Source organism: Dryobates pubescens, chromosome 24, assembly GCF_014839835.1.
Source record: "Dryobates pubescens isolate bDryPub1 chromosome 24, bDryPub1.pri, whole genome shotgun sequence".
Lineage (NCBI taxonomy): Eukaryota > Metazoa > Chordata > Aves > Piciformes > Picidae > Dryobates > Dryobates pubescens.
The window spans coordinates 325,115-350,330 of record NC_071635.1 but is presented as its reverse complement, the minus strand read 5'-3'; the positions used below and the strand labels follow the sequence as shown (position 1 = coordinate 350,330).

Below are 25,216 nucleotides of genomic sequence, written 5' to 3'. Positions count from 1 at the left end.
TCCGTTCTGGGCATTGCTCGCATTCTTCTCCTCCTCCTCCTCTCCTGTCGTGCGCGATTTAAAACTTCGCCGCCGACCGGCTTTTCTGCGGGGACCTTCTGCGAGTGCTGGGGAAGTCTGTCTGGGGTTTTTTTGGTTCGTTTTGGTGGTGGGTTTTGGGGTTGGGTTTTGTTTGTAGGGGTTGGTTTGTTTGTTTTTTCCATGAACTATTGAAACAGCTGCCTTTTTGTTTTTCTCTTTTTCTTTTCTTTTTGTCGCTGCGCGGGCTGGAGGGGGGGGGTGGGCGTCTGAGCGCAGGGGCAGCGCAGACCTCCCTGCCCCCACCGCCACCCAGAACTTTGCCCTCCGGGGGGGGTGCCCGACTCTCCGGCATCACCCAGCCCGCCTGCGACTTCCACTCTTCTTCCTCCTCCTCCTCCTCCTCCTTCCCCCTGTGCTTTGCTTTGTGATTCGTCGTCGTCCTCAATTTTTTATTATTTTTTTTTAATTGCTCTTCCCGCTGCCTTCTTCCCGGAGGGGTTGGGGGTCCGCGATCTGGCTGGTGCCCCTCCGCAAAGCTGCAGCCACCGCTAAAGCATTGGATCCCTCAACGTACTGCGAGAGCCCGGTGTACAGCCCGGACCTGTGCCCCAACATGATCGCGGCTCAGGCCAAGCTAGTCTACCAGCTCAACAAATACTACACGGAGCGCTGCCAGGCGCGCAAGGCGGCTATCGCCAAGACCATCCGGGAGGTCTGCAAGGTGGTGTCGGACGTGCTGAAGGAGGTGGAGGTGCAGGAGCCGCGCTTCATCAGCTCCCTCAGCGAGATCGACGCCCGCTACGAGGGGCTGGAGGTGATCTCGCCCACCGAGTTTGAGGTGGTGCTCTACCTCAACCAGATGGGCGTCTTCAACTTCGTAGACGACGGCTCCTTGCCGGGCTGCGCCGTGCTGAAGCTGAGCGACGGCCGCAAGCGCAGCATGTCGCTCTGGGTGGAGTTCATCACCGCCTCGGGCTACTTGTCCGCCCGCAAGATCCGCTCCCGCTTCCAAACGCTGGTGGCCCAGGCCGTGGACAAGTGCAGCTACCGGGACGTGGTGAAGATGATTGCGGACACCAGCGAGGTGAAGCTGCGCATCCGGGAGCGGTACGTGGTGCAGATCACGCCCGCCTTCAAGTGCACGGGGATCTGGCCGCGCAGCGCGGCGCAGTGGCCCATGCCTCACATCCCCTGGCCCGGCCCCAACCGGGTGGCCGAGGTGAAGGCGGAGGGCTTCAACCTGCTCTCAAAGGAGTGCTACTCGCTCACAGGCAAGCAGAGCTCGGCCGAGAGCGACGCGTGGGTGCTGCAATTCGGCGAGGCCGAGAACCGGCTGCTGATGGGGGGCTGCAGGAACAAGTGCCTCTCGGTGCTGAAGACGCTGCGCGACCGGCACCTGGAGTTGCCCGGCCAGCCTCTCAACAATTACCACATGAAGACGCTGCTGCTGTACGAGTGCGAGAAGCATCCGCGGGAGACCGACTGGGACGAGGCTTGCCTGGGCGACCGGCTGAACGGCATCCTGCTGCAGCTCATCTCCTGCCTGCAGTGCCGGCGCTGCCCACACTACTTCCTCCCCAACCTAGACCTCTTTCAGGGCAAACCCCACTCGGCCCTGGAAAGCGCTGCCAAACAGACCTGGAGGCTAGCCAGAGAAATCCTCACCAATCCCAAAAGCCTCGACAAACTATAGGGTTAACACCCTCGCGCACAAAACTCGCCACAAAACAATAGCAGCGCCTAAAAAAAGAATTAAAACAACCCCCACGCAACAACGAAAAAGCGCGACGACTCCTCTCTCCCAACAACAACAACGAAAAACCAACAAACTTTTTATTTAACGCTGACGGGAAGAGACGGCGAAAAAAATCGCCCCCGACAACTCCCCCCCGCCACCCCCAACCACCTGCAGCTCGGCTTTAAAAAACTGCCAGACGGTTTTCCCGGGATAAACTCGGACTCACCCTGCATGGAAAAAGGGAAAGGGCCTCTCTCCTCCTGCCCTCAACGGGAATTTGTAAAAAGTCACTAAAAGAAGAGATCGGACTTTTGCAACTTCCAAACAAACCCCGAAAGGTACAATTTATTTTTTTGTTTGTTTTCCTCCTCCCCCCCAATCCATGTATAGTCCTTTTCTTACTCTCTTTTGTTTGCCTGAATGTTGTCACCAAGTGAAAAATTATTTAACTATATGTATAAATTCCACTAAAAAAACAACCAACCCCAAAAAACCCCAACACCCAAACAAACAAACCCAACAACAACCAACCAAAATGTTTTACTGATGTTAAATGTATTTCGGTGCCAAGGTCAGATTATGTGCCCCACAGCTGACTTGTTGCAGATAGTAATAAAAATATTACTTTAACTTTACGCCGGCTTTTTGTGGGTGGTTCTTAAGTCGAGGCAAGTCGATGCTTGTGAACGTTAGAAATAATGTATTTTTAAAAGCAACGGAAACAGCAAATGTAAAAGCAATCTAAGCACAACGCCCAGCCCAGCCCAAGCCTTTGCTTGGCATATTTATCGATGTTTTCTAAAATTCCCTTAAGTTTCTTGCAATATAGTAAGGAGGAAAAAAATCGGGACTTATTTTGTAGTTCACCGTGTGACAACATCTGCTTTGTTTTTACGACTTTAAGCTTCCCCTCAATATCTCAGGAATATACAGAGCGTGGCACAAAATTCAGACAGAATCAGAGCATGCCCTTCCCTACCCTACCCTCCTCACTTTTATGTTTTTCCTTATATTTATTTTACTTTTTCGCCCCGGTAAATCCCAAATGCATCTCTTTTCTACCAGAAATCCCCCGCTGTTTGCTTTCTCTTCTCTCTCTCCCTTTGACTTTGACACATGCAAAGTATAGATCTACCCTAAATAATTAATACCCCTTACAGCAACCGCTCGATAGGTTTTTAAAACAAATATTTGGGGTTTTCAGTCCCACATTTAAGTACAGCAGCAAATCGCCCCGGAGCGTAGCCCGAGGAGCGCATGATGAATCCACAGGGAAACGGTCGGTGTTGTATGTACACCCGGGGTCTTCCCTGACATCCATCCCTCCCCGCAGAGCCCCTTCCGAGCGTCCTCTCCCAAAGCTCAGCTCTACCCGACCCCTTGTATTTCTTGCTGCGGCTTTTAGGTTTCCTTAGGACGACTTGGAAATATTTGCAGGATTTGAATGGTGAATGCCGTTCTAAGGTTTAAGAGCGTTAACTTTATCTTCTCCAGACGCCCGAAAGATTTCAAAGCCAGCTCGGAGCATTTTGAGTAAATTTTCGTGTGCTTTCGGCAGGGGGTTGGGGGGGTGGAGGTGGGGGTTGGCATATCTAAAAATCCAAGGTTTTTTTCCCCAAAGTGTACCTTCCGTGAACAGATCCAGAAAGAAACCGCTTTTGGAATTGGAGTTGTTTGGGGGTTTTAGTTAAAAACGAAATGAACAAGCCCGGGAAATTCGTTGAGGGGGAGCTTGTGCGGCGCTTTGCCCAGCGGCGGTTAGGTACCGCTGCACACCCACCCCCCCCGCTCCCCTCCCCTCCCCCCCCCGGCTCAAGGCTGCTCCGTCCTAAGCATCCTCAGCCCCGGGCACTCAAGCTGGGCTGTGCTTCGCAGCTCTCTTCCAGAGCTATCAGAGCCCCTTCCCCATCTCTGACCCAACCTCAGCTGGCAAAAGGGGTTTAACCCGCGGGGATACCCCTTTTTCTTCCCCAAAAAGCAGCCTGGAGTGAGAGCCTAAACTCTGATCTTATCACTCCTGATGCTATCTCTAGGGCAGGTTTTCCTTCAGGAGCTTGTCACAATGTTTTTCTTTCCAGTAGTTTAGACAAATATACAAGGGGCTTTAAATTTATCAAACAGATGAAGCCTCATTAATTAAACAGGGCTTCTGAGCTACTAGGTTGGATTAGGATTTATTTTCTTTCCAAGAGGGGATTTTCTACAGCAGTTCTTCTATCCAGGTACAGTAACAAGCAGAGGGTGGGGTAGGGAAGTGTTAGTGCTTCAAATAAAGCTGTGCAGGTTTGGTTTTAAAATAAAAAATAATCAAGATTCAATTTTTAGTCTACCCCATACTCAGAAGAGGCATTAGAAAAAGTCTGGTTTGTTTTGTTCTTTTAAGATCTTCAGCTGAAGTAACAGCACAAGCAGAACGTAGAGGTGCAGCCTGTATTTCATGTAGCCAACTCATTCTTTCACAGGAGCCCAAATAAAATTTCTCAGGTTAAAAATCTCCCAGATTTAAAGATACAGTTACAACAAACCAGAGCCCTACCCGAACCTAAGGAAACAGCCACTACTAGATACTCAAAAAAGGGAAGGAAAAACCCCAAGCCTATGTTGTATGTCAGTGCCCCCATGAAGCACGTAACAGTGGTGGTGAGAATTAGTAACTGTACCAACACTAGTAACATGCTAAAAATGGAAACCAAAAAAGCAGAGCAATTCAGATCTCTAAGGCTTTTTCATGCTGCAGAAATGCAACACAAACTGGAACATTTTAGGTAGAAAATGCAGTAAGTGACATGAAACTGTCTTCACATTTTATATGTATCACCTTCTTACCACTCTTTTATTATTTTTTTTTGTAATTAAAAAAAAATCCCACAGTATGGAAGGAGCAAGGATATCCCGAGTTTTAAAGAGCTACCACACTTGAAATTATTTCAAGAACACTCCAGAACAGAAAAGTTAAATCTCATTTATAGTATCACACACAAATCACAATTCCCATTAACAGCTTAATGTTAAATTGTGAAATTCCAATTCTAAGATCTCAAGAGTCTTGATTTTCCTACTTAAATGTATCCCTTGATAGGATTTGATAATCCCAGCTTTCAGAGCCACCAATGCCATTTTTAACCCACACATGAGCGATTTACCCAGTAGGAACAAAGAGCTGAACTGGTGCTTCTCCACTGCACCATGACTTCTTCCAGTGACTTTTTTCTTCTTTTTTCCCCCCCTTCACAAATAAATTATTGCCTTGTTTAATATTAAACAGAAATCTAAGAACCCAGGAGCCATCACCATGCTTAAATTGGGATGCAAGCACATTTACCAGCCATGCCATGCTTTCCAAGCGTGGAATGTTTTCTAGGTTGCAAGTGCAACCTTATTAAGCTAATTGCCTTTGAAACAGGAATGTTTCTGAAGGTTACTGATTTTAAACAAGTAATCAAGTAACTACGAGCAAATAAAGTTTGTGGCAATTAGCAAGTCAGTTCAGAAACACATTTTAAGAGGGCAATTACGTTTTCTGCTCGGGCACAATAAATAATCACAGGCCCTATAAAACCTGGTGTGGAATAACAGGACACAGAAGCTATGAAAACTGAGGAGTGCAGGAAGTTTAGAGCTACCTTATACTCGTGGTGGGTAAAAATAGGAAAGTAAAACAAAGCCTTTGGGCTAAAAGCCTTGTTGATCTTCCCAGTATTCACAAAGGCCTGTGATTCAAGATGTCTTTATTTAAAGTGCCTCCCTGGAGCTTCACTTGCAGCCAGCTAATTAACATTCAAGCAGGGTCGAATTGTGGGAGGAGGAGAAAAAGGAGGAGAGGAGGTGTCACGTATGTGAAGTTCAGGAACATTAATATGGTCAGTGGCAAACTTATTAAAGCAGGAACACTGCAGAGCAATGGAGGTAAAGGAAGTCAGATGAAGAATTAAAGGCCCTGGGGTAATTTGTCATCATCTCTCGGAGCTCAGGGTCAAGGATCTCTTACCTTTGGGTCGATTTTCTTAAAACTGGGATCTTCTTCATCCACCTCAAAGTAGAGCTCAGAAAGAGTGATGGAAAGAGTGCCTTTCACTACCACTGAGGGTGCCACAAGCTGAGCTGGTGTGCTTAGGGCAACTGGACCTGCCAAAGAGTGAAAACACCAACAATATTCAGCACAGAGAAGAGCAGGAGGGCAAATAACTTGCTTTCCAACCTTAGAATACTAAAACAAATACAGTGAAGAGTGTAGCTCTTGCCTTAAAAAGCAAACCCTCCTTTTAGCTTGGAAAAGAACACGTGTAAGAGATTTGCAGTGTCTCTGTGCTGCCAAAGGCTGCAACTGCAAACTGCTGCATACATTGTATGTGCCAGAGCTGGCTGCATGTGTCGCTTTCACTCAAGATGCATTTGCTTTTTGAGAGTTGCATACCTTCCATGATATGCAACAGAGAGAGTGCACACAGGAATACTTGAAACCTCACTGTCAGAAGTGCTCTCTGTGTACTGGAGAGTTTTGAGAGCTTTCCACAGAGGTGAACACAGCAGGCAAGGCTCAAAGTTGTCCAACTGTGAAGTGTTCCCTCACGGATGCTAGAAACATTGTGAAGGTTACACACAATGTTACAGAGCCCAAAGCAAAATGTTTTAAAAATGCTTTTGATTCCACAGTAAATATTGTTCAAGGATTGCATGTGGTGTTAGTGCAGCTCGGGGACTGTGGGAGTAAACAGCTGGAGGGTTGGTTTCCAACTGAATGAATTTTTATTGGAATAATCACATCTCCACAGGGCTTATCACAGGGACAAATCAGACTACTGCAGAAACAATAGGTCCAGCATAGACCTGACAACGCAGAAACTATTGTGTAAACTAAGACAGAGAGAAAGAACACAGGTTAGCTTTGTCACCCAGCTGATGAAGAGGTAAGGAAATGGCGTGACTTGGCTGCAGTGCTACCTGAGACTTGTGTAAACCCGGAGGAAGATGTGCAAATGACTCACAGAGTTTTGTGTTAATAAAGCAGCTGTAAATGAGGTACACACGTTCAGGTAATCAATGTGAGAATAACTGACAAAAAATTCAGATGAATTGTCATTTCCATCGATTGTTAGGAGGGTGATGGTCCTTAATCTCGCATCAATCTCAATGTGTGCCACTAGGACAAAAGGAGAGATGCTCTGTGGAGATCAGAGCAGCTTTGCCCTCTATTCCCAGCGTACAAATACATTGTATTTGCAGATGGGCACGAGATAGCTGCCGAACTGCCATGATTTCCCAAAGCTCACCCCCACAAATGGATGAAATAAGCAGCTCTGTGGTCTTTTGCTGTCTCCCTTTGCCCTCTGTACATTAGCATGTAATCCAGAGGAGAAATAACATTTTTTCAATCACTCACAGACATTCAATTATAGGGCAAGCAGACAGCTGCAGAGCCGGGGCAGTCCAGGTCCTGTAGAAGACCCCCTGACAATTTCCACTTCATTTCTAACCCACACTGCTTTATTAGTGAGGATTACTTCTTAATCCTATTGCCATTGTCAAGATTATATAATTAAACTCCCCTTTCACCTCTATTACAGTATGAATGTATTACTTGAAGCAAGAGATGAATAATAAAAAGAGAAGGACGCATGGAGAAAGCTGTTGAAGAGGAAGCTCATGGCAGAATAGGATGGGGGAAAGATTCACATACAGAAAATGGCACCGAATTATTCTCTCATTATTTTACTTCACTCTTCCTACACAGGTTTTCTTTTGTCATTAGGCTGCATTTTTAACCTTGCTTTTTAAAAATAAAACGGGTGAAATGCAGTGCATTGAGAAGCAAACTGCCAATAAATAACCACTTTCAGTAATTTCTCCCTGCATTATTCCATGTATGATACCCACAAATGTAAGATTATATTACCAGGTTCTCAGGGAACCAGATTCATCCATGAAATAACATTTTTCTCCAAAGTAAATGTACATGGCATAGCAGCGGAGAAAACAGAAGTTTGCACTTTCCCTGTGAACCCCACATTCCTCAAATAACAACAGAGCGGGGGTTCTAACTCTCAGCTCCTGACCCAAGAAGCTTACTCTGGGTTTACATTTTGAACCATACAGAAACGGAGCCACTCTGCTCAGGCCACAACATCAGCAGAGGCTGCACGTGACTGAGTGAATTTAATGAAGTTCAAGGACCTGAAGTGCTATTTCTTTGTCAGAGAAAAGAAGTGAGATCCAAGAATACTGTGCTCTGTGGAGAAGGGACTTCAGCTGGGGAGTGACAAGGGGGTTAGAGGAGGTAAATGCAGAGACTGAACAGATCTTTCAAACCCAAGTAAATAACCAATATGTACAATTTTATAAACTCAGGGGGGTGGAATTAAAGCTCTTCAAAGCCTTTGATTACAGACAACTTGCCTAACTGTCCACTAGGTCCACAGGTTGAGGAGTAGAATGAGGTCAAAACCAAGTATGGTTCTCTAGAATACAGACATCTACTGCCAAAGCAAGGAGGTTCTAAAAGCCAGGGAAAGAAAATGCACAACTGTCCTCCAGCAAACCCTCAGCATTTGAGGTGCACAGAAACTTAATGACCCAGTTATGGGAAGGGACAATTTTATGGGTGTGTATCCCAAACATGATTCACTGCAGAGTAGGGGAGATGTGAACTTATACAGCAACGAAACTGAGGATAACAGTTGGATGCAATGATCTTAAAGGTCTTTTCCAAGCCAAATGATTCTGTGTTTCTGTGATTCTATGAAAATGAGATAGCTGCAGTTACCTGTTAAGCTCTCCACTTCTCTTTCCTCCATGAATGACATGATATCGTCATCGCCTTCCAGCAGAATCTCACTTTCTGAGTTCTGATTTCCTAATACTTGACTCTTGATGGATTGCTTTCCTTTAACAAGTATATCCTCATCAGGAGCTGAAATGAGAAAGAGACACTGTGCTGTTAGGTCAGCAGCAATGATGCAGAGCAATTTGGCTTTTATAATGGAAGCTAAGGAAGAAAACTGTTTAGGACCAGCTGTGGGAAGTACCTGTCTTAATCTTCTAATGTTAGGACACATCTACTTTTAATCCTATTAAGCCTGCTCAAAATTATCCAGAGCTCTCTACCGCGTCTAACTCTACTTCTGATGTTTATGATGAGGGTGTGCGGGGGGGAAAGGATCCTACAGCCTTCCCTGAAAAGCTGAGTTCTGCTGCTGGCAGCAGCTTCCGATCACTCGTTGCGTTCATGGTTCCAGCTCTGCTCTGGCAACGGCAAGCAGAGACATGTCCATGCCAGGCAGGGAAACATCCCCGCTGCCGGGGGGACAGTGCTCAGTGGCAGCAGGATGGTGCCCGGTGGCTTCCGGGAGCAGCTCGGAGACCGTGCTCACCCTGCCGGGACGCACCGGGAGCAGCGCAACAGGCCGGCGGCCCGAGGAACCCGGGGGAACGGCAGGGGAGGCAGGCGGGAAGGTGACCGGGCCGGGGGTGGGGTGGCGCCGGTACGGCGGCAGAAGAGAGGTTCGCTGTGCCTGGCCGCGGCTTCCCGGGGCGTTCGGCAGCGGGAAGCGATGGCAGCCCGGGGCTGGGGGAAATCTCCTGGGAGCGGGATTTGCTCCCCAGGAGCAGGGAAGGCTGGAGCGACCTCTCGCAGTGCTGGAGCTGCAGCCCCGGACCCAATCCGCTCCCGCAGCCAGAAGCGGTCCGAGGAGGCAAGGAAACACGCAGCCCTTATCACAAACCTGGCTGTGAAGGGGCAACCCCCCAAAAAAGCCACACGATCGGGGCTGAAGGCAGAAAAATGCGTGCACCTGCTCGCAAGGGGCACAGCGAACGGCACAAGGTCCTTACAAGAGACATCGCCACCACCACAGAGGAATTTTCGGAAGAGAAAGCAATAAAAATCTCTCTTTACCTGTCCCTGTACACGGTAACAGGGCAGGCAAACCTACCGCCGCGGTGCAGGAGCGCTGCCCTCCTGCTCTCTGCCCACCCCACTTCCTCCCCATCCTGGTCCTAGCCAGGACTGCTCCTCTCCTCGGCACTGTTAGGTCAAAATCTACTTTCATAAAATTACATGCTCAAAGCAGCAGCAGGGAAAAAGGGGGGGGGGGGGGGGGGGGGGGGGGGGAGGGAAGGGTAAAAAAAATAAAGAAAGAGAAATGAAGGAAAAAGGAAAAAAAGACTAAAAGAAAAAGGGGGGGGGAAAGAAAGAATAAAAAAGGGGGGGAAAAAATAAAAGGGAAAAATCCAAACCCAACCCGCCAAAAAAACCCTAACACAAGAAACCACGCACACAAAACCCCCAAAACAAATAAGCAAACAATTCCCCCCAATCAAACAGCAAAAAGAAAGAAAACACAAAAATCCCTCAGAAAGACAAAAAAGCAGAGGTGATCACTTTCTCCACACATAGGTTACCAAAGCCCAGCAGTGTGTGTACTGTCTGGGGTGGGGGGCAGGGCAGCGTTTCAAGATGAAATGGAAATACGTTTTTTTAAATGCAGACTGAGAATTGTCCATGTTTGAAAAGCAGTCACCAAACACATCAGGACCAGCTAAATCCAAGGCACTGCTCCCTGCTCTGATCACGGCTGTCCTTGATAGGAAGTTCCCCTGGCTCACCTCAAAAATACGTTTATCTGCAAAACATTTGCAGAAGGCAGCAATTCCCTAGTGGCAATACATAAAGTTTAAATTGTGTAAGTACATCTATGCAAATAATAAACTTTTCTATTAAGTAAAAACTGGGGAAAACAAAACCAAACACACACACAAAACCCCCAAACCCAACCCAGCCACCAAATACAATGGGTTTGGTTTAGGCCCTGGGCTTACAAAAAACCAAACCAAAACCAAATCCAAACACCACCACCCCTCTGCCAACACAAACAAATAACACATACACAGAAAAGGGAATTTAACTTGCCACACAAAATAAAATGCAACTTATGCATGATTCGCTCTCCCCAGCCAGGAACTAGCACTCGTAAGGAAGCCTTTACAAAATAAATCACTGCAGAGCTTTGCACTGCCTTTGTACAGACACAGGTTTCACTTTCTGAAACATGCTCCTGTCAATAACGACTGCTCAGATTCTGGAGTTGTTCAGCCTGAGCTGAAAACCTTCTTGTCATGGAAAATATGCAGCTGATATTTAGAAAGGTTTTCCTGTAATTAACTCCCCCTTGAGGATTTTAAGTTAGCAGCAGTAAAATTACCAACAGTACACTAATACACACCACATGCACTGCTACTCAGTGGCCTACCAATGCTCCTTCATGATCAAAAACCACTTTAAAAAAAACCCCAAAAAACAAATAAAAGCCAAAACAAAACAAAAAACCTATCCCAAGGATGAAGTAAAAGATAGTAATTCATATTATTTTTTAATACAGGCAAACTATTTTTGTTGCTTCAACAACCCCATCTACACTGTACATAAAGCCATTTTAGCTGCTTCCACCACAAGCTGTGTCACACTGAAGATGCTACTTCAGTCTAGCCTTCCACCTAGTCGCATTTAAGACTGAATCAAAGCCAAGACTAAAGCTTTTATGCATAGCACAACCTGTCCTAACCACTAGCAATGTCCTTCAGCCTTTCATCCTTCCTACCACTAGGGAAAAGTAAAACCAGTACAGCAACTTCCAGCCAAAGGTGACTAGATTAGACTTGATCTTAAAGGTCTTTTCTAACCAAAACTGTTCTATGATTCTCTAACCAAAGTACTCACCTCTCTGCCTCGCCTTCATCACATATTCAGGTTTTACTTCTTTCTTCAACTAATGATATTATGCTGATCCAAACCCATACATCTAATGTCACTGCCCAGCAGTCTTGCATCTCTGCATCTGCAGAGAGCTGTAGTTTTTCCAGTTAAAGCTCTGGAGCACTTGGGTGTAAGAATAATAGCTGTCATTGCTGAAGAAGTGTGCCAGATTATGTTAGACTGTTTCTCTGAAACCTAACCTTATATGCAAAACACAATTTTTTAAAGCCATCTGAAAAATAAAGTATCAGAGAGGATGATACTGAAGATACTTACTAGTACTTTTTCTTACTTTCAATGTCTGGTAAAGATATCAGGAAAAGCAATTCAGAGCAAAGAGGCATTAAACCCCCTTTTTTATATATTTATATATATGTTTGGGGTTTTGTTTGTTGTTTTGTTGTTGTTGTTTTCCCTCCTGGAAGCCTTCCTCCCATCTTCCTGTTTGTATAAAAAGTGGGGGAAACACGCTGACCACTGTCACATCAGATTTCTTCAATATTAAGACTTCTTTTTCATCCCTTAAGTTGAGGCTGATGGTAGTAATGCAGATGAGCTGCAGTCACCCTGCTTTGCTCCCTGCCTATTCCCCGATGGAAGTGCTGCAGACTGTTTTTATCCCCCTCCTTCCCCAGGATTTCAACAATACACCCCAACAAATCCCACCTTAAAAAGCCTGATAAGGTATTTTTATACCAGCTCAGGATTTTCTCACAAAGTTGTGTTTGGGAGGCAAGCTAAAAATCCCAGCAGGTTCAAAGTATTACTTTTTTTGCACTTTCACACCTATGGGATTATTTTGGTTTCATTTCTAAACAATGAGTGGAAGGAAAAACAGAAGAGAGTTAACTCTCTGCATCCCAAACGTCTACCACCAGCCCACATTGGCCTCTCCTTCCTTCCCCCACAATACACAACCAGACTGACTGTTATAAATTGCCATTTTCAAAGGTTTTCTTCCTCTTCTTTTTTTTTTCCCTTTGAAAAATTACCTAAAGCCTTTTCTTCCCAAGCAAGTTAATGTGAACTTGGGAATGGCAATTAAATTGTCAGAATTAAAAAATTTGTTTTTAACTAGAAGGTAGCCAGAAGTACAGTCATGGGGCTGGTATTGATTGTCTGAACAGAGAACATTAGTCTTCAGGTATTTATTCTGCCACCTCTGCACCAGAGGTTCTCCTTCAAGTCAAATCAATCCTTGGGAAAGATTGGTTCTTGCTCCTAAGATGCATAACCAGGCTGCAGAAGAGCCGATTGCTGCTGCCGCTGCCACTGATGTTCTCTCCAGCTTTTACTGAGCAGCATCTCGGCTCCCAGTTGCTTCTGAGTAAATTTCAGAGTTGGAAACTGGGAACTTTCCTAGACTGTGAGCTCTCTGGGGTGGAGAATACATGTGGTTTTATTTGAAAGACACCAAGAAGTTGATAATGTTCATCTACTAATGAGAAGTGTGCTAAACCCTGAGCTTGCGAGCACTTCTCTATTATTTACGCATTATTTCCTCATGTCTCCCTTTTGGCACAATCCCTTGTGCCCAATTTCAGCTTTTTGGTTTTGAGGGAAGCTTAACTAGGCAGCGAGGCACCTTTTACTCATTATTTTTAAATGCTCCAGAGACATGTATCATTAATTGAAATAGAATAATTAATGATAAATTATTGATAAGAAATAATAAAATACCAAGGCAAATATTCTGCAAATTCTAAGATTATCTACATCATGAAAAACAGGACCTGGAAGTCTGGCTCCAAAAATCTGAAAATAATTGGATTTTCTGACCTAAAATGGGTCAATATTAAAAGTTTATATACACACTTCAGAAAGAAATAGACCAAATGACCATTCTAGTTTACTTTCCTGACAACCATACCTTCTGATACTTAAAAAAAAATACCCCACAAACCAAACCAAACCTAACCCCCCCTCCAACCTACAAACTAACAAAAAAAATCCAAAACACAGACAGACAAAACAAGACCAAAGCCCTGAAATCTCAAACAAAACCATAAAAAAAATCCCAACAACCTTTGTATTCCTACACTCTACACAGCTTCCAGCTGAACTTAAATTTTCACTTTGGCAGTCTTGCCAGTGGAAGACATTGGAAGAAGGCAGTTGAGAACATAGCTGCACAGAGCGAGGCAGAGAGTAATTTTCTATACCGTCAGAAATCACATTAGCTAATGACTTCAGGTAAAAGCAGAACATTCACCAAGGTAAATCAGAATATTCACTAGAAGACAAAGACACGGACTGCCAACAGATGAGTAATACTAGTGAAAGAATTAGCTACACAAATATGGATTTGAGCTCTAAATATTTTGCAGTAAAAATAAAGGTATTTCTCAGTGTTTTGATAAACAATATAAAGACTAAATATGAAAATATGAGTAGAATACATAAAACTGTGACAATATCTATTTAAAGCTCAAGTAACCTTATGGGGGGGCAGATGCTGTTTGTTCACAAATTATTAAACAGAAAGAAACATAGTGCCCTTCCAGTCCCTGGCACAGAAGCAACACACAGCATTAAGCACAACAAACCCCAAAGCTAAAAAATGGGTTAATTAATTCCACATCTTGTTCCTCTTTCTGTAGTCAAAGACGTATGGCTCTAGGAACATTGCTTTCAGATCACTTTATTAACTATCCTCTCTTCGGTCATTTATTTCAGAGGACTGATGTCACATTTGGCATTTTATCAGCTGACATATTGTAGACATTTTCTTCCAGAAATGGCTCTTTAAGGCTGAGTGCAAGAGGTTAAGACTCCTGGCAGAAACCAACTTTCCACCAGTGATGCTCTTTCGTGTTCGTAGAACAGTCTTGTTTTAAATTAGCATAAAGTCTATACCTCCAGATCCACAATGTGTGTGTCTGCATGCAAGTACAGAGGCAGCCATTCACAGATCCGAAAAAGAGACAACCTACATTTGAAGGATTCTGTTGCATGACATCTACCCTTAAGGTAAAGGGCACTCAGCTTTCATTGGAGGCAAATTATTTTTAAATAAAGATTTTTTTCAATCTTATCAATGCATTTTCATTAGATTGGAGACACACAAAACGCTTGACTAAACTCCAAAGTTCACTGCTTTGGGTATTTGGTGCCTTTTTTTTCCCTTTATCTTTTGGTTTATTACTGACTTGTAGACTGATTATTACATTAGTTTTGTAAATGCCTTCCTCTAGAACAGACACAACATGATGGTGAATGATCTTTGGTAACAAAATGGGGAAGAACATGTTAATAAAATGCAAACTCCTCCTTTGTCATCATTCCCATTTACTTTAAATTTTAGCATATGTTAGGATTTCTTACATATCAAATCCTTTCAAAAAAGCTTGAGGACTTAAACTTCAAAAAACCTTGAGAATTTCAACAAACTACAAAATACTTGAGGACTTAAGCATAAACTGTCTGAATTCAGTTTAGCTTTAGGAGTACGCTTTGACTGCCTGTAACAACAGGCAGATATGTAACAGAAATCATTGCTGTGGATTTCAGAGCAGGGAAAAACTTCTTAGAACCATACAGGTATTTGGGTTGTGAGTGGCCTTAAAGATCACCTAGCTCCAAACCCCTCGCCATGAGCACTAACTTTATCCTCAAGAAAGAGCATCCAGGGATTAATGGCAACATTTCTCCTGCTCAGAAAGAATTGTTTGCAAGCACTGCATGCAAAGCACACACACGGTGCTAGCCCAGATGCAGTGAAGATGCTCAGGAAACAGCAGCCTGGCTCCTGTGAAAGCAGCCAGTCTGCCCCTGTACTGAGTGGGTCTGAGACACAGCCACAAAAGCTGTTGGCATTTGGGACAATTTTCAAGCATCTCACAGGAATGAAAGTCTGATCTTTACTGCCTCACACTGTAACCTGCTGCTATTGGCAAGGAGCAGATTTTACACTGACCATGCTCTCCAGCTGCTTTTAGTGTCGCTTCAGGATGTGTCGATCCGAGGGGGTTACGCACAAACCGTCGCCGGCGCCGCAAGTCATCTTCCCAGTAGTCAAGGCGCCAGAACTCACGAGGACGACTACAATGAAACAGAGGAGCCACATATGTTAGCAATTATCAAACAGCATGGTAGCACTGAATTTCTGCATAAAGCTCTCCTTGTTTGCCCTGCTTTTGCCTTTTTTCCCCCCTTTTTCTTTTTTTTCCCCTCTAACCTCCCCCCCTTTCTGCAATCTTTTACTTAGGTATGTCCTTGAAAATAACAATATCACCTTCCAGTCTAAGGAACTCCTTTCCCTTCCCCCCCCCCCTTTTTTTTTTCCCTTGGAAGGTGAAATGAGCACTAAATACATCATTTTGAAATGAATTGCTGACAGTGTGATCAGTTTCCCCACACTCTAGTGGCATGTGCTCCGATTTCAGCCTCATTTCAGCCTCAGCAGGGCACCTTTCTCAGTGACTGCATTTATAAACCAGAATAGGGAAAAGGCTATTATAAATACGGTGTAGCATTACCTATATTAATCAAAGTCTGTCCCCCTTCATTTTTCTTCCTAATTTGTGCCTTTTTGCACAAGGTCAGTAAATCATATCATGAATTCTTGGTCCAGAAAGTGTTAACTTTAATGAATACCTCAGTTACATGGTTATGTATGTGATAATAAAATATTACTCTGTTTAGATGTGCAGGAATTTAATTAAAATAATCTCTTAAAATATTCATTACATTTAGCCCCTGAGGCTTAAAACAACACAAGAAAATGCATTTCTTTTCCATTTACTGTTTTTAAATAAACCATTCCAGAAGAGTGAAACAGCAATCTATTTTCAAGCAAATCAGATTGGATTTCTGCTTTATGTAGATGGCTTTTAACATTTAATTAAAAACTACACATTATGATGTGTAATAATTGCTGTATTGAAGGCATACCTGGAAAAAAAAAAAAAAGACATCTAGAAAAGGTTGTATCAAACTCATTCTTTTCCTTTGTACACTCCAAATATACGTGGATCTTTTTAACATGGCGATATCAAATACACACAGATCTTTTAATATGGCTGTGTACAAGTGCCAGGTACTATCTTGGTAGATGATGGTGAATGAAGGAACACTGCTGCCAAGGAGGATTTCAGCCCAGAGAAGGTACAAACCTCAGTAATTTAAGCTATAGCAAAGAAACAGAATGCCTGGAGCCTAAAATAGCCACAATAGCCTGAAAAAATCTGTATGCTCCAAGTAAAACCCACTGCTTTTGTTTGTTAACATAGGTGGTGTTAAAACAAGACAAAAATGCAGATCTATTCCATTCCTGGGTCAGGAGCTAATAGAAAGTCTGCCTGTCAGCACTGACAAATGAATAGCTACAACTCATTTCACAGTGTTAGAAAGACTTGGTATCTACATTCTTAGTTTTGAGGTCTAAAGGCAGACATGAGTTTTCCTTCAGTTAAATCAGCTTTCAGACAAACATGGGAACAAAAGCCAGAGTAATTTGCATAACCCTACTTACAATTTGTTGACATTAAAAATTGGGACTGAAAATACCCTTATGAAAATGGAGAGCATCTTTTCATCTGCTTTCTTTAAAAGTCAGTGCCTTTTTCTGACCCCAAAGAAAAGGCAGCACTATTCATTATCTTCCTCACGCCTGACTTTCAGAAAAACACAAACAAAACTGTTGGAATTAAATGCCCCAGCAGCTTGTTTTCACACTTGGAGTGTGTTGCAATCATACTAAAAATTGGAATGCTTTTATTATGAAATCCAACAAATTGGGAATAATTAACCAAATAAAAATTATCAGGCACAGGGAAGATCAAGGTTTATTCAAAGGTCAATTAGTAACTTAGAATTCTCCATTAGTGATTACAGGGAAAAAAAAAAAAAAAAGAAGAAAAAAGGGGGCAGAGCATTGCTGGCTACATGCATGCCTTTGATAGTCACAGAGCAAGGATAGGCACTTCATCATTCTGCCTTCCTACATTTATCTGTTAAAATTATTATCAAATATCAGCCAGGATGCAGTCGTGAATCACAGACTGCTCCTCGTCTTCAGGGGAATGATACAATGAGAGTCTATTCATCAGCCTGGCAATCGGCACAAGTAATTAGTTCCCTAGACTGAGATCTCCTACAAAGCTTATTTCACCCAGCACCACAAACATATGACAATGAAAAGCTAATGGACACTGCTAAAATTTGTTAACCTTCTTCTGCCATCAATCCCTCCGCCACTCCATGCTACAGTATTATGCAAAGATGGTAAATTATTCATTTGTCATTCATCCATCTTTCTCCACTTTTGATAGAATTAAGTGATGCTATTCTTCTGGATAACAATTACAATTACACTGCTTTACAGAGCTCTGCTCAAATTATTAGAAAAAACAGGTAATGCTGATTAGGCACAAAGTATCACCCTGAAACATCATATATCGTTAGGCCCCTACTTTTATTTTTAGCTAGGCACAGGAAATTTGCAGCTGATCACTCACAAATTACAACACATCAACCATTAGAGTGAGTACTAGATGAGGTTCAAGAAGGCCAAGGGCTGGGTCCTGCCCTTGGGTCACAACAATCCCATGAACACTTCAGGTTTGGGGCAGAGCAGCCAGAAACTGCCCAGCAGAGAAAGACCTGGGAGTGTTGGTCAACAGCTGGCTGGAGATGAGCCAGGGAGTGTGCACGAAGGCCAACAGCATCCTGGCCTGGATCAGCAATTATGTGACCAGCAGGACCAAGCAACTGATTGTCCCTGTCAGCTCTCAGCACTAGTGAAGCCACACAGATTCACAGATTGCACTGCTTTAGAAGGGACCCACAGAGGGTCATCCCTCAAATACTGGGTTCAGTTTTGGGGCTCCTGCTACAAGAAAGACATTGAGGTGCTGCAGCATGTCCAGAGAAAGGCAATGAAGCTGGTGAGGGGACTAGAGAACAGGTCTGGTAAGGAGCAGCTGAGGGAACTCAGGCTGTTTAGTCTGGAGGAAAGGTGGCTGGAACCTCCTTTACCTGAAAGGAGGTTGGATGCATGTGGATGTTGGTCTCTTGTCCTTAGAAGCAAGGGATAGGATGAGAGAAATGGCCTTAAATTGCACTGGGGCAAGTTTAGGTTAGATATTAGGGAAAATTTTCTTCCTGAAAAGAGAGGTCAGGGATTGGAACAGGCTGCTCAGGGAGGACGTGGAGTCACCACCCCTGGAGATGTTCAGAAGAATGTGTAGATATGGCACTTCAGGATATGGTGTAGTAAGCATGGGGGTGTTTGGTTAACAGGTGTACCAGATGATCCTTTCCAGTCAAAACAATTCTATGACTTCGGTATTTATAACTCTCAGTAATTATATTATGAGGCTAAAAAAATCATCTGCTCCCTAAACATAGCAAAACATCCAAGGAAAACTCACACAGCCACAAACACAGTTTGTCCAGTTCTTACATGTGAGTCACACTTGACAGCAGCTACTGGGACAAGTGCATATTAGCACCAACATAAACCTCCACTCCATAGAGCTCCCCCATAACAGCCAGCTCACCAGTAAGATGAATTAACCACTGCAATCCCATCCCCAAAAGACACAGAAGACTTTGTACATCTACAACCAGAAGAAGACAGATATGAGCACTGCTGTGACTTAGGCAAAAGGAGCTACAGCAAAGGGTAATGCTTAGGAGACTGAGGTGCTGGAGCATGTCCACAGAAGGGCAACAAAGCTGGTGAAGAGTCTAGAGAGCAAGGCTTATGAGGAGCAGCTGAGGGAGCTGGGGTGGTTTAGTCTGGAGAAAAGGTGGCTGAGGGGAGACCTTCTTGCTCTCCACAACTACCCAAAAAAAGGTTGTAGAGAGGTGGGGGTCAGTGTATTCTATCAAGTAACAAGTGATGGGACAAGAGGAAACAGCCTCAAGCCGCACCAAGGGAAGCTTCAATTGGATATGAGGAAGAATTTCTTTGACAGGGTTCTTAGAGATTGGAATAGGCTGCCCAGGGAGGTGGGGGAGTCCCCATCCCTAGAGGTATTTAAGAGTCATGTAGATGTAGCGCTTAGGGACATGGTTTAGTCAAGGACTTGTCAGTGTTAGGCCAATGATTTGACTCATCTTAAAGGTCTTTTCCACTCTGGGCAGTTCTGTGATGAAGCAAAGTGCCAGGTTTGCAGATTTTGGGAACAGCACGGTGCCATCCACTCCAGAAGCTTTGAGCCCACACTAAGGGCTGTCATATGGACTGAAGGAGCTATATGGACTGGATCAATGAACACTGTGTAATTCATGTAAGTGCAAGAGAAACATTTGTCAGGGGACTGGGGGCTTTATGAAGTATGTCATATGATTTGCATGCATTTGTCAGGGGCCCCTTTAATGTGATACACAGTAATTAGTGGTTCCTTGGTAACAATATTGACTGAACAGAAACAAAGTACTGTGATAACAAGAAGTGTTTTATACAAATAGCATCACCATTATATTGCCTTTTTCTTCATCCAGTTCCTCAATTTACCATGCTACATATTCAAAACTGAGGTAAAACCTTCCTCCCAACTTCCATGTAACTAAGGAGATAGCTGCAGTCATACAAAGCTGAGGTAAAATCCAGCATGACCAATATAACCTGTGTTCTCAGGAATTTGAGTGTGTCATGCAAAAGAAAAAGTCACTTTACTGTGGTGAGTGGGAACAAAAAGTTTAAATGTTTGTTTTCTCATTTCAAGAACATGAAACCTATTTCCCTTACCAGTTTCAAACTTTAACTCAATTGGAAACAAAACATAGTCAGGTGTACTGGGTTTATTGTGGTACTACAGCAGAGGCAGTGGAAGCATGGAAATTAGCTACTGGTCCTCATACCACAGGATGTGAATGGTCTAGTAAAGGAATAAACAAATAAACACAGCACAGAATGGAGAAACAAAGGAAAGGAAAAGGTGAAAGCAGCTGAAAGCAGCACAGTGTTACAGAAATCATCTGCAGAGACAGAGAATGATGAGAGCCCTCAATGACCTTTTCTATCTGAAGGCTATCTAGCCTTAAAGGCAAGAAAATCCACTCACAGGAAAGACAACTGCCACAAATTTAATGAGCTGATAGAAACTAGAGTGTGTGTGCCCTCAGAAAAAATCTGGGGAGTCAAAGCAGCAGAGCTCTTGCAGGCTTTGCAGTCCACCATTCAAGGAAAACAGACTCACAGCATGGTCTGGGTTGGAAGGGACCTCCGAAAGCCCATCTCGTCCAACCCCCTCTGCAGTCAGCAGGGGCATCCTCCTCTGCTGTATGGCAGTGCTGTGCATTAGGCACCAGTCTCAAATATTAGTCACCGTGCATTTCAGACTGCTAGACATGACTGCACCCACATGTCTGGAAGCAGAGACTGCTCCCAGGCCACAGAACGCGAACACAGGTGGTGAGCATAACCTCATTCACACAACCTAAACCTGTGTGAAGATACCAATCGCAGAATGCACTGGGTTGGAAGGCATTCTCCAAGGTCATCTTGTCCAACCCCCCTGCAGTAAGCAGGTTCACCTCCAACCAGATCAGGTTGCTCAAAGCCTCATCCAGCCTGGTCTTATTGAATCACCACAAAAAGCCATTCCCATCTAACTAGCATGCAAAACAAAACAGAACCAGAGGAACACTGCCAACTGTAGGTATCACAGAGCCTACCTTCTGCAGTGACAAGCTTTGAATTCCTCACATGAAAATCAATCCAGAGAAAGAGTTGACTATAAATGTTTCAACATTACATAGCACCATGTCAGGGGAAAGACAAGCTCACCTTCAAGGTGCTGCTGTCCTAGATGACGGTGTTATTAACCTCCAGTTTCAACCCAGTTCTGTTTATGTATGAGCTTATGTACATGCTTCTTTGATCTTTATTAACCCCTTGGTGGCTAACCACAGCCCCAGCTTTTCTGGAGGCAGCATGCTTTGAAGTGCTGGCATTGCAGGGCACACTGATACTTCAAAGAGGGCTCACTGAGATACACAGGACAGTGTTAATTATGTATTCTGCAGACACCACCTTATCTCAGACCAGCCTTATTTTGATCAGTCTGAATTACAGCTGCACTTTAAAAGATGTCTCTTGAAGACAGTTCGCTTCTTGCTGAGTTTCCATCAAGGTCAATTATAAATTAACTGCAATGAAAGCCACTGCACTTCTTGATCAGAAGTTAGAGTGAAAAGTTTCTTCTGGCTTTGAGCAGAACGACTTCAGACATGACTCAAACGTGGAAGAATGGATGTATAGCAAATTTGTAACCAGATGCTTTGGCTTAGTTGCTCATAAATCTTTCCAGAGCTCACACATTCTACACCTGATTGCAGTCAACAACTTTTTAATCTGTTTCTCAAAATAACTACAGTTCATACAGATCCTATAAACTGCTAGGCATATTGAAAATGACCATAACATACAGAAAACAGGCACACTGCGTCTCCTTGGCACATTTCTGCTGCTTGTCTGACAATGCAGAAGTTTAGTCTGCAGTATTTAGTCACCCCTTCCACACCCAAATGAATATATGGGATAGAAGAGTATAGGTTGGAGGATATATGATAAAGAAGTCAGCTCAATCTCTGTCTCCTTAGCCATCCCTACTGGTTCTGAATCTTCCACTTTTAGCACATGCATAGAAAGGACTTGTATCTTTTCTAACCAATTACAGCATCAGCAGATTTTCTGTGAGGAAGAAAGTGCATTGCAGTAGCATACCCTAGATTAATCTTTCCAGTAGCTTGGAATTTGGGATGATAACCTTGCAGCATTTGTGGATCCTATAGATCAACTTTTCACCAAAACAAGAAAATCTCCTCAGATCTGTTATTGTGTCTGTATAGTGTTCTGACCCCAGAAGTATTAAACACAGGAATTACAGTAAAGCCTTTCCCAGAAATCTTAGATTTGACCTCCATGAAACATTGCAGTTTGGCTACCACCTCTTCAGAAGAAACAGGATGAAATCACATTTCCACATATCTGCACTTTAAGACCTGGGGCTAACCTGCATCCTCTTTTTATAGCTCTCTTAACAGCTGGATACTTTTCTTGCTTCCATAAAGATGTAACAGTGCACTCCTCTGATTCAGCAAATACTTTTCTGCTCTATGTTCTTCTTAAAGAAGTTTGGGGTTTTGTTTTTTGCTTTTGCATTTCACTTCTCAGCATTCCCTGCCAGAAAGTTCTGAAATAATTGGGGGTTTTGTTCAGTTTGGGGTTTTGTTTTGTTCTTTTCCTGGGGTTTGGTTGGTTGGTTGGGGTTTGTTGTTGGTTTTGGGGGGGGTTTGGGTTTGTTTGGTTGGGGGGGGGGGGGGAGGGGTTGAGTTTATTGCTTGGGGTTGGTTGGTTTGGGGTTTTTTTGTGGGTTTTGTGGGTTTGGGTTGAGGTTTTGTTCGCTTGTGTGGCTTTTTTTTCCCCCAAAAAGAAGTTAAAATTAGTATCTAAATTAACTCAGTCACTCAACACACACCAAAAAGAGGAATATGGAAGATGACCAAACCTTAAGTACAACATCTAGAGTTTTACAGTCCAGAGTGAACCTCTGCCAGGTGGTGCAAGGTCTGTCAAAAATCACTTGTCTTCAAACCAGCCTCGCCAAAGTAAGCTGAATCACAGAATTATTTTGGTTGGAAAAGACCTTTAAGACCAGAATACCTCAGTCTTTTCCTCATCCTTGCTCACTCTACTCCCCTCTGCATCCAATGCAGGATAGAGATTCCCCTTAATCCGTTCAAGAAAGATCAACCTCTTAGTTCCTTTGATAGGATAGAAACTGTCCTCAAATCACGAGAAGTGGAACTACTCTGCCCTGCTTACACTTTTTTATTATTATTGTTTCTTAGAACCTAGAATAATAAAGAGAAGAAAGTCCTCTCTGAGGTCTCTAAATGCCTGTGTATCAAGAATGTACACATTACATCCTTTTATTGTGGACAGAATGTTTGGACTGAGCCACACAAGAGACATTTGGGCACTTCAGGACATCACTTAATGGCCACTGTGGTTTTCGGCTGATGGTTGGACTTGATGCTCTTAAGAGGTCTTTTCCAACCAAAACCATTCTGAGATTCTTCTGTGGCATTGAAATATTTTTTCCTCCACACACCCTTTCTGTTACTCAGCTTTAGAAACAATCATGTCTTAGCCCCACTAAACTGAGCCAGCTTCTATTTTTCAGTAGCCTTGAATGAAGAAAACTAAAGAACTCAACCATTCTGACACAGCACACAATTTGTCCAACAAACCTTGTTTATAAAGCTCATAAACCCACCACAGAAAACACTCTTACAGAAACAAAACCACAGGAAAATCCCTGAGAAGCATTTTTTTCTTTTGAAATTAGCTTTTCTGCTGATGGAAGAGTCAATTCAGACTGACACTCAAAATTAAGAGGCTGTTTCACACCATCATGAAAATGGAATGTTTGCGCTTTGCTTTTCAAAAGGGAAAGCCCATACATTTTGTAAGAGAACTCAAGGGTAGGATAAAGTGAAAAGGTCTCTACTGCTGTAAAAAACATGCAAATTTCCAGAACACAAACCATTCTGTCTCATCTGGGGAAGAAGATGAATTCAGTTATTAATGAAATGAACAGAACACTGGAAAAGAATAGAAAATACTCATTTACATGGAAACCAGCCTGGTTTGTTTTTAAGTGGCTTGCAAATTCTAAATTGAACTGTTTCAAATACAGCTACTTGCACTACATTTTCCAAATGAAAATTAAAAATCATGAAAACAATGGTAAAGGGATTCAAATAAAACCTGATCTCTTGCTACAACTTCTCAAGGTCACAGGATTCCTTTCTAGTACCATGCATCATTAAAATTTACTTTGTTGTACCAGTCACTAAGAGGGACAGAATATGGTTTTCACCAACAGGATGGCTTTCATCTAGACTTTCACCCTCTTTATAGGGAGTAACTTTGCTAAACTTTGGAAATGAAATACATGTGTGAAACTATCTGGGCAAGCAGCAAATCACAGCAATAGCTGGGGATTACTTACCAAACCATATGATAGAAGTAACCAATCTTTGATACTAATCACTGCAAGATGGTACTTTCCCCCTCAGTTTTCCCAAGAGAGAAGGGGGCAGTGAGAGGAGAGGAGAAGAGACACACTGACAGTCATCACAGAGATTACAGCCTGCTGAATGGTATTGGGGGTGAGAAATTAACATCTTAACAAACAGAACCAGTTCTTTGGCTGAATTCATTCTGTGACATGGATTTGCTGGCTTTTGAGTATTTCTTATAAAAACAGGTTTGCAGGTAATTATACTTGCCCAAAATTTTTCTAAGGTATTAATTTCTGCTTGCTATCATTTGCAATAAAACCTTACAAGTGAAAGGTACCTATGTTAAGGGGACTTAGATTTTTCTACATCAAGCTTTCACCCAAGTAATTCTTTGACTTCTGCACAAAACTGCCACATACAGCCATGCTAAAGGCCTTGGCAATTCATGATCTGTATACAATCAGTAGGTATTTGCTAATGGTAAAACACTTCTGAAGATGCTGTCCATCCCTCCCTGGGCTATCTGTCTCAGATAGCCTCCCATCACACTTCTCATGTGCCCAGACTGTGGCCTCATATGCATCAAACCCACAAGAACAGTCTGAGTTCGGGTCCATGACAAACACACATTATTCCCACGGACCAAGAGAGAACAACTCCTCTAGCCCAGAAGTTTATCTAACTACAATAATAATAATAAAAATCTAAAATTTCTCTGAAATGGC

General features: G+C 43.3%; 2 protein-coding genes across 3 annotated transcripts in view; one reads left to right on the top strand and one right to left on the bottom strand.

The window, feature by feature from the left end:
* The window catches only part of LRBA (LPS responsive beige-like anchor protein), a 324,288-nt gene that overhangs the window by 143,660 nt on the left and 155,412 nt on the right, over positions 1-25,216 (bottom strand). For both annotated transcript variants that reach the window (XM_054172464.1, XM_054172465.1), the window contains 3 exons: positions 15,424-15,548; positions 8,520-8,666; positions 5,748-5,884 (listed from right to left, as the gene is read on the bottom strand). In XM_054172464.1, the coding sequence (XP_054028439.1) occupies positions 5,748-5,884; positions 8,520-8,666; positions 15,424-15,548 (409 nt within the window). The remainder of the gene's footprint in view (positions 1-5,747; positions 5,885-8,519; positions 8,667-15,423; positions 15,549-25,216) is intronic.
* MAB21L2 (mab-21 like 2) lies at positions 284-1,777 on the top strand. The gene has a single exon (XM_009897017.2). It carries the CDS (start codon positions 635-637, stop codon positions 1,712-1,714), a length of 1,080 nt encoding a protein of 359 aa, XP_009895319.1. The 5' UTR covers positions 284-634; the 3' UTR covers positions 1,715-1,777.

Excerpts from the sequence above, each read along its gene's own strand:
- MAB21L2 (XM_009897017.2), top strand. The coding sequence starts at position 635 with ATGATCGCGGCTCAGGCCAAGCTAGTCTACCAGCTCAACAAATACTAC.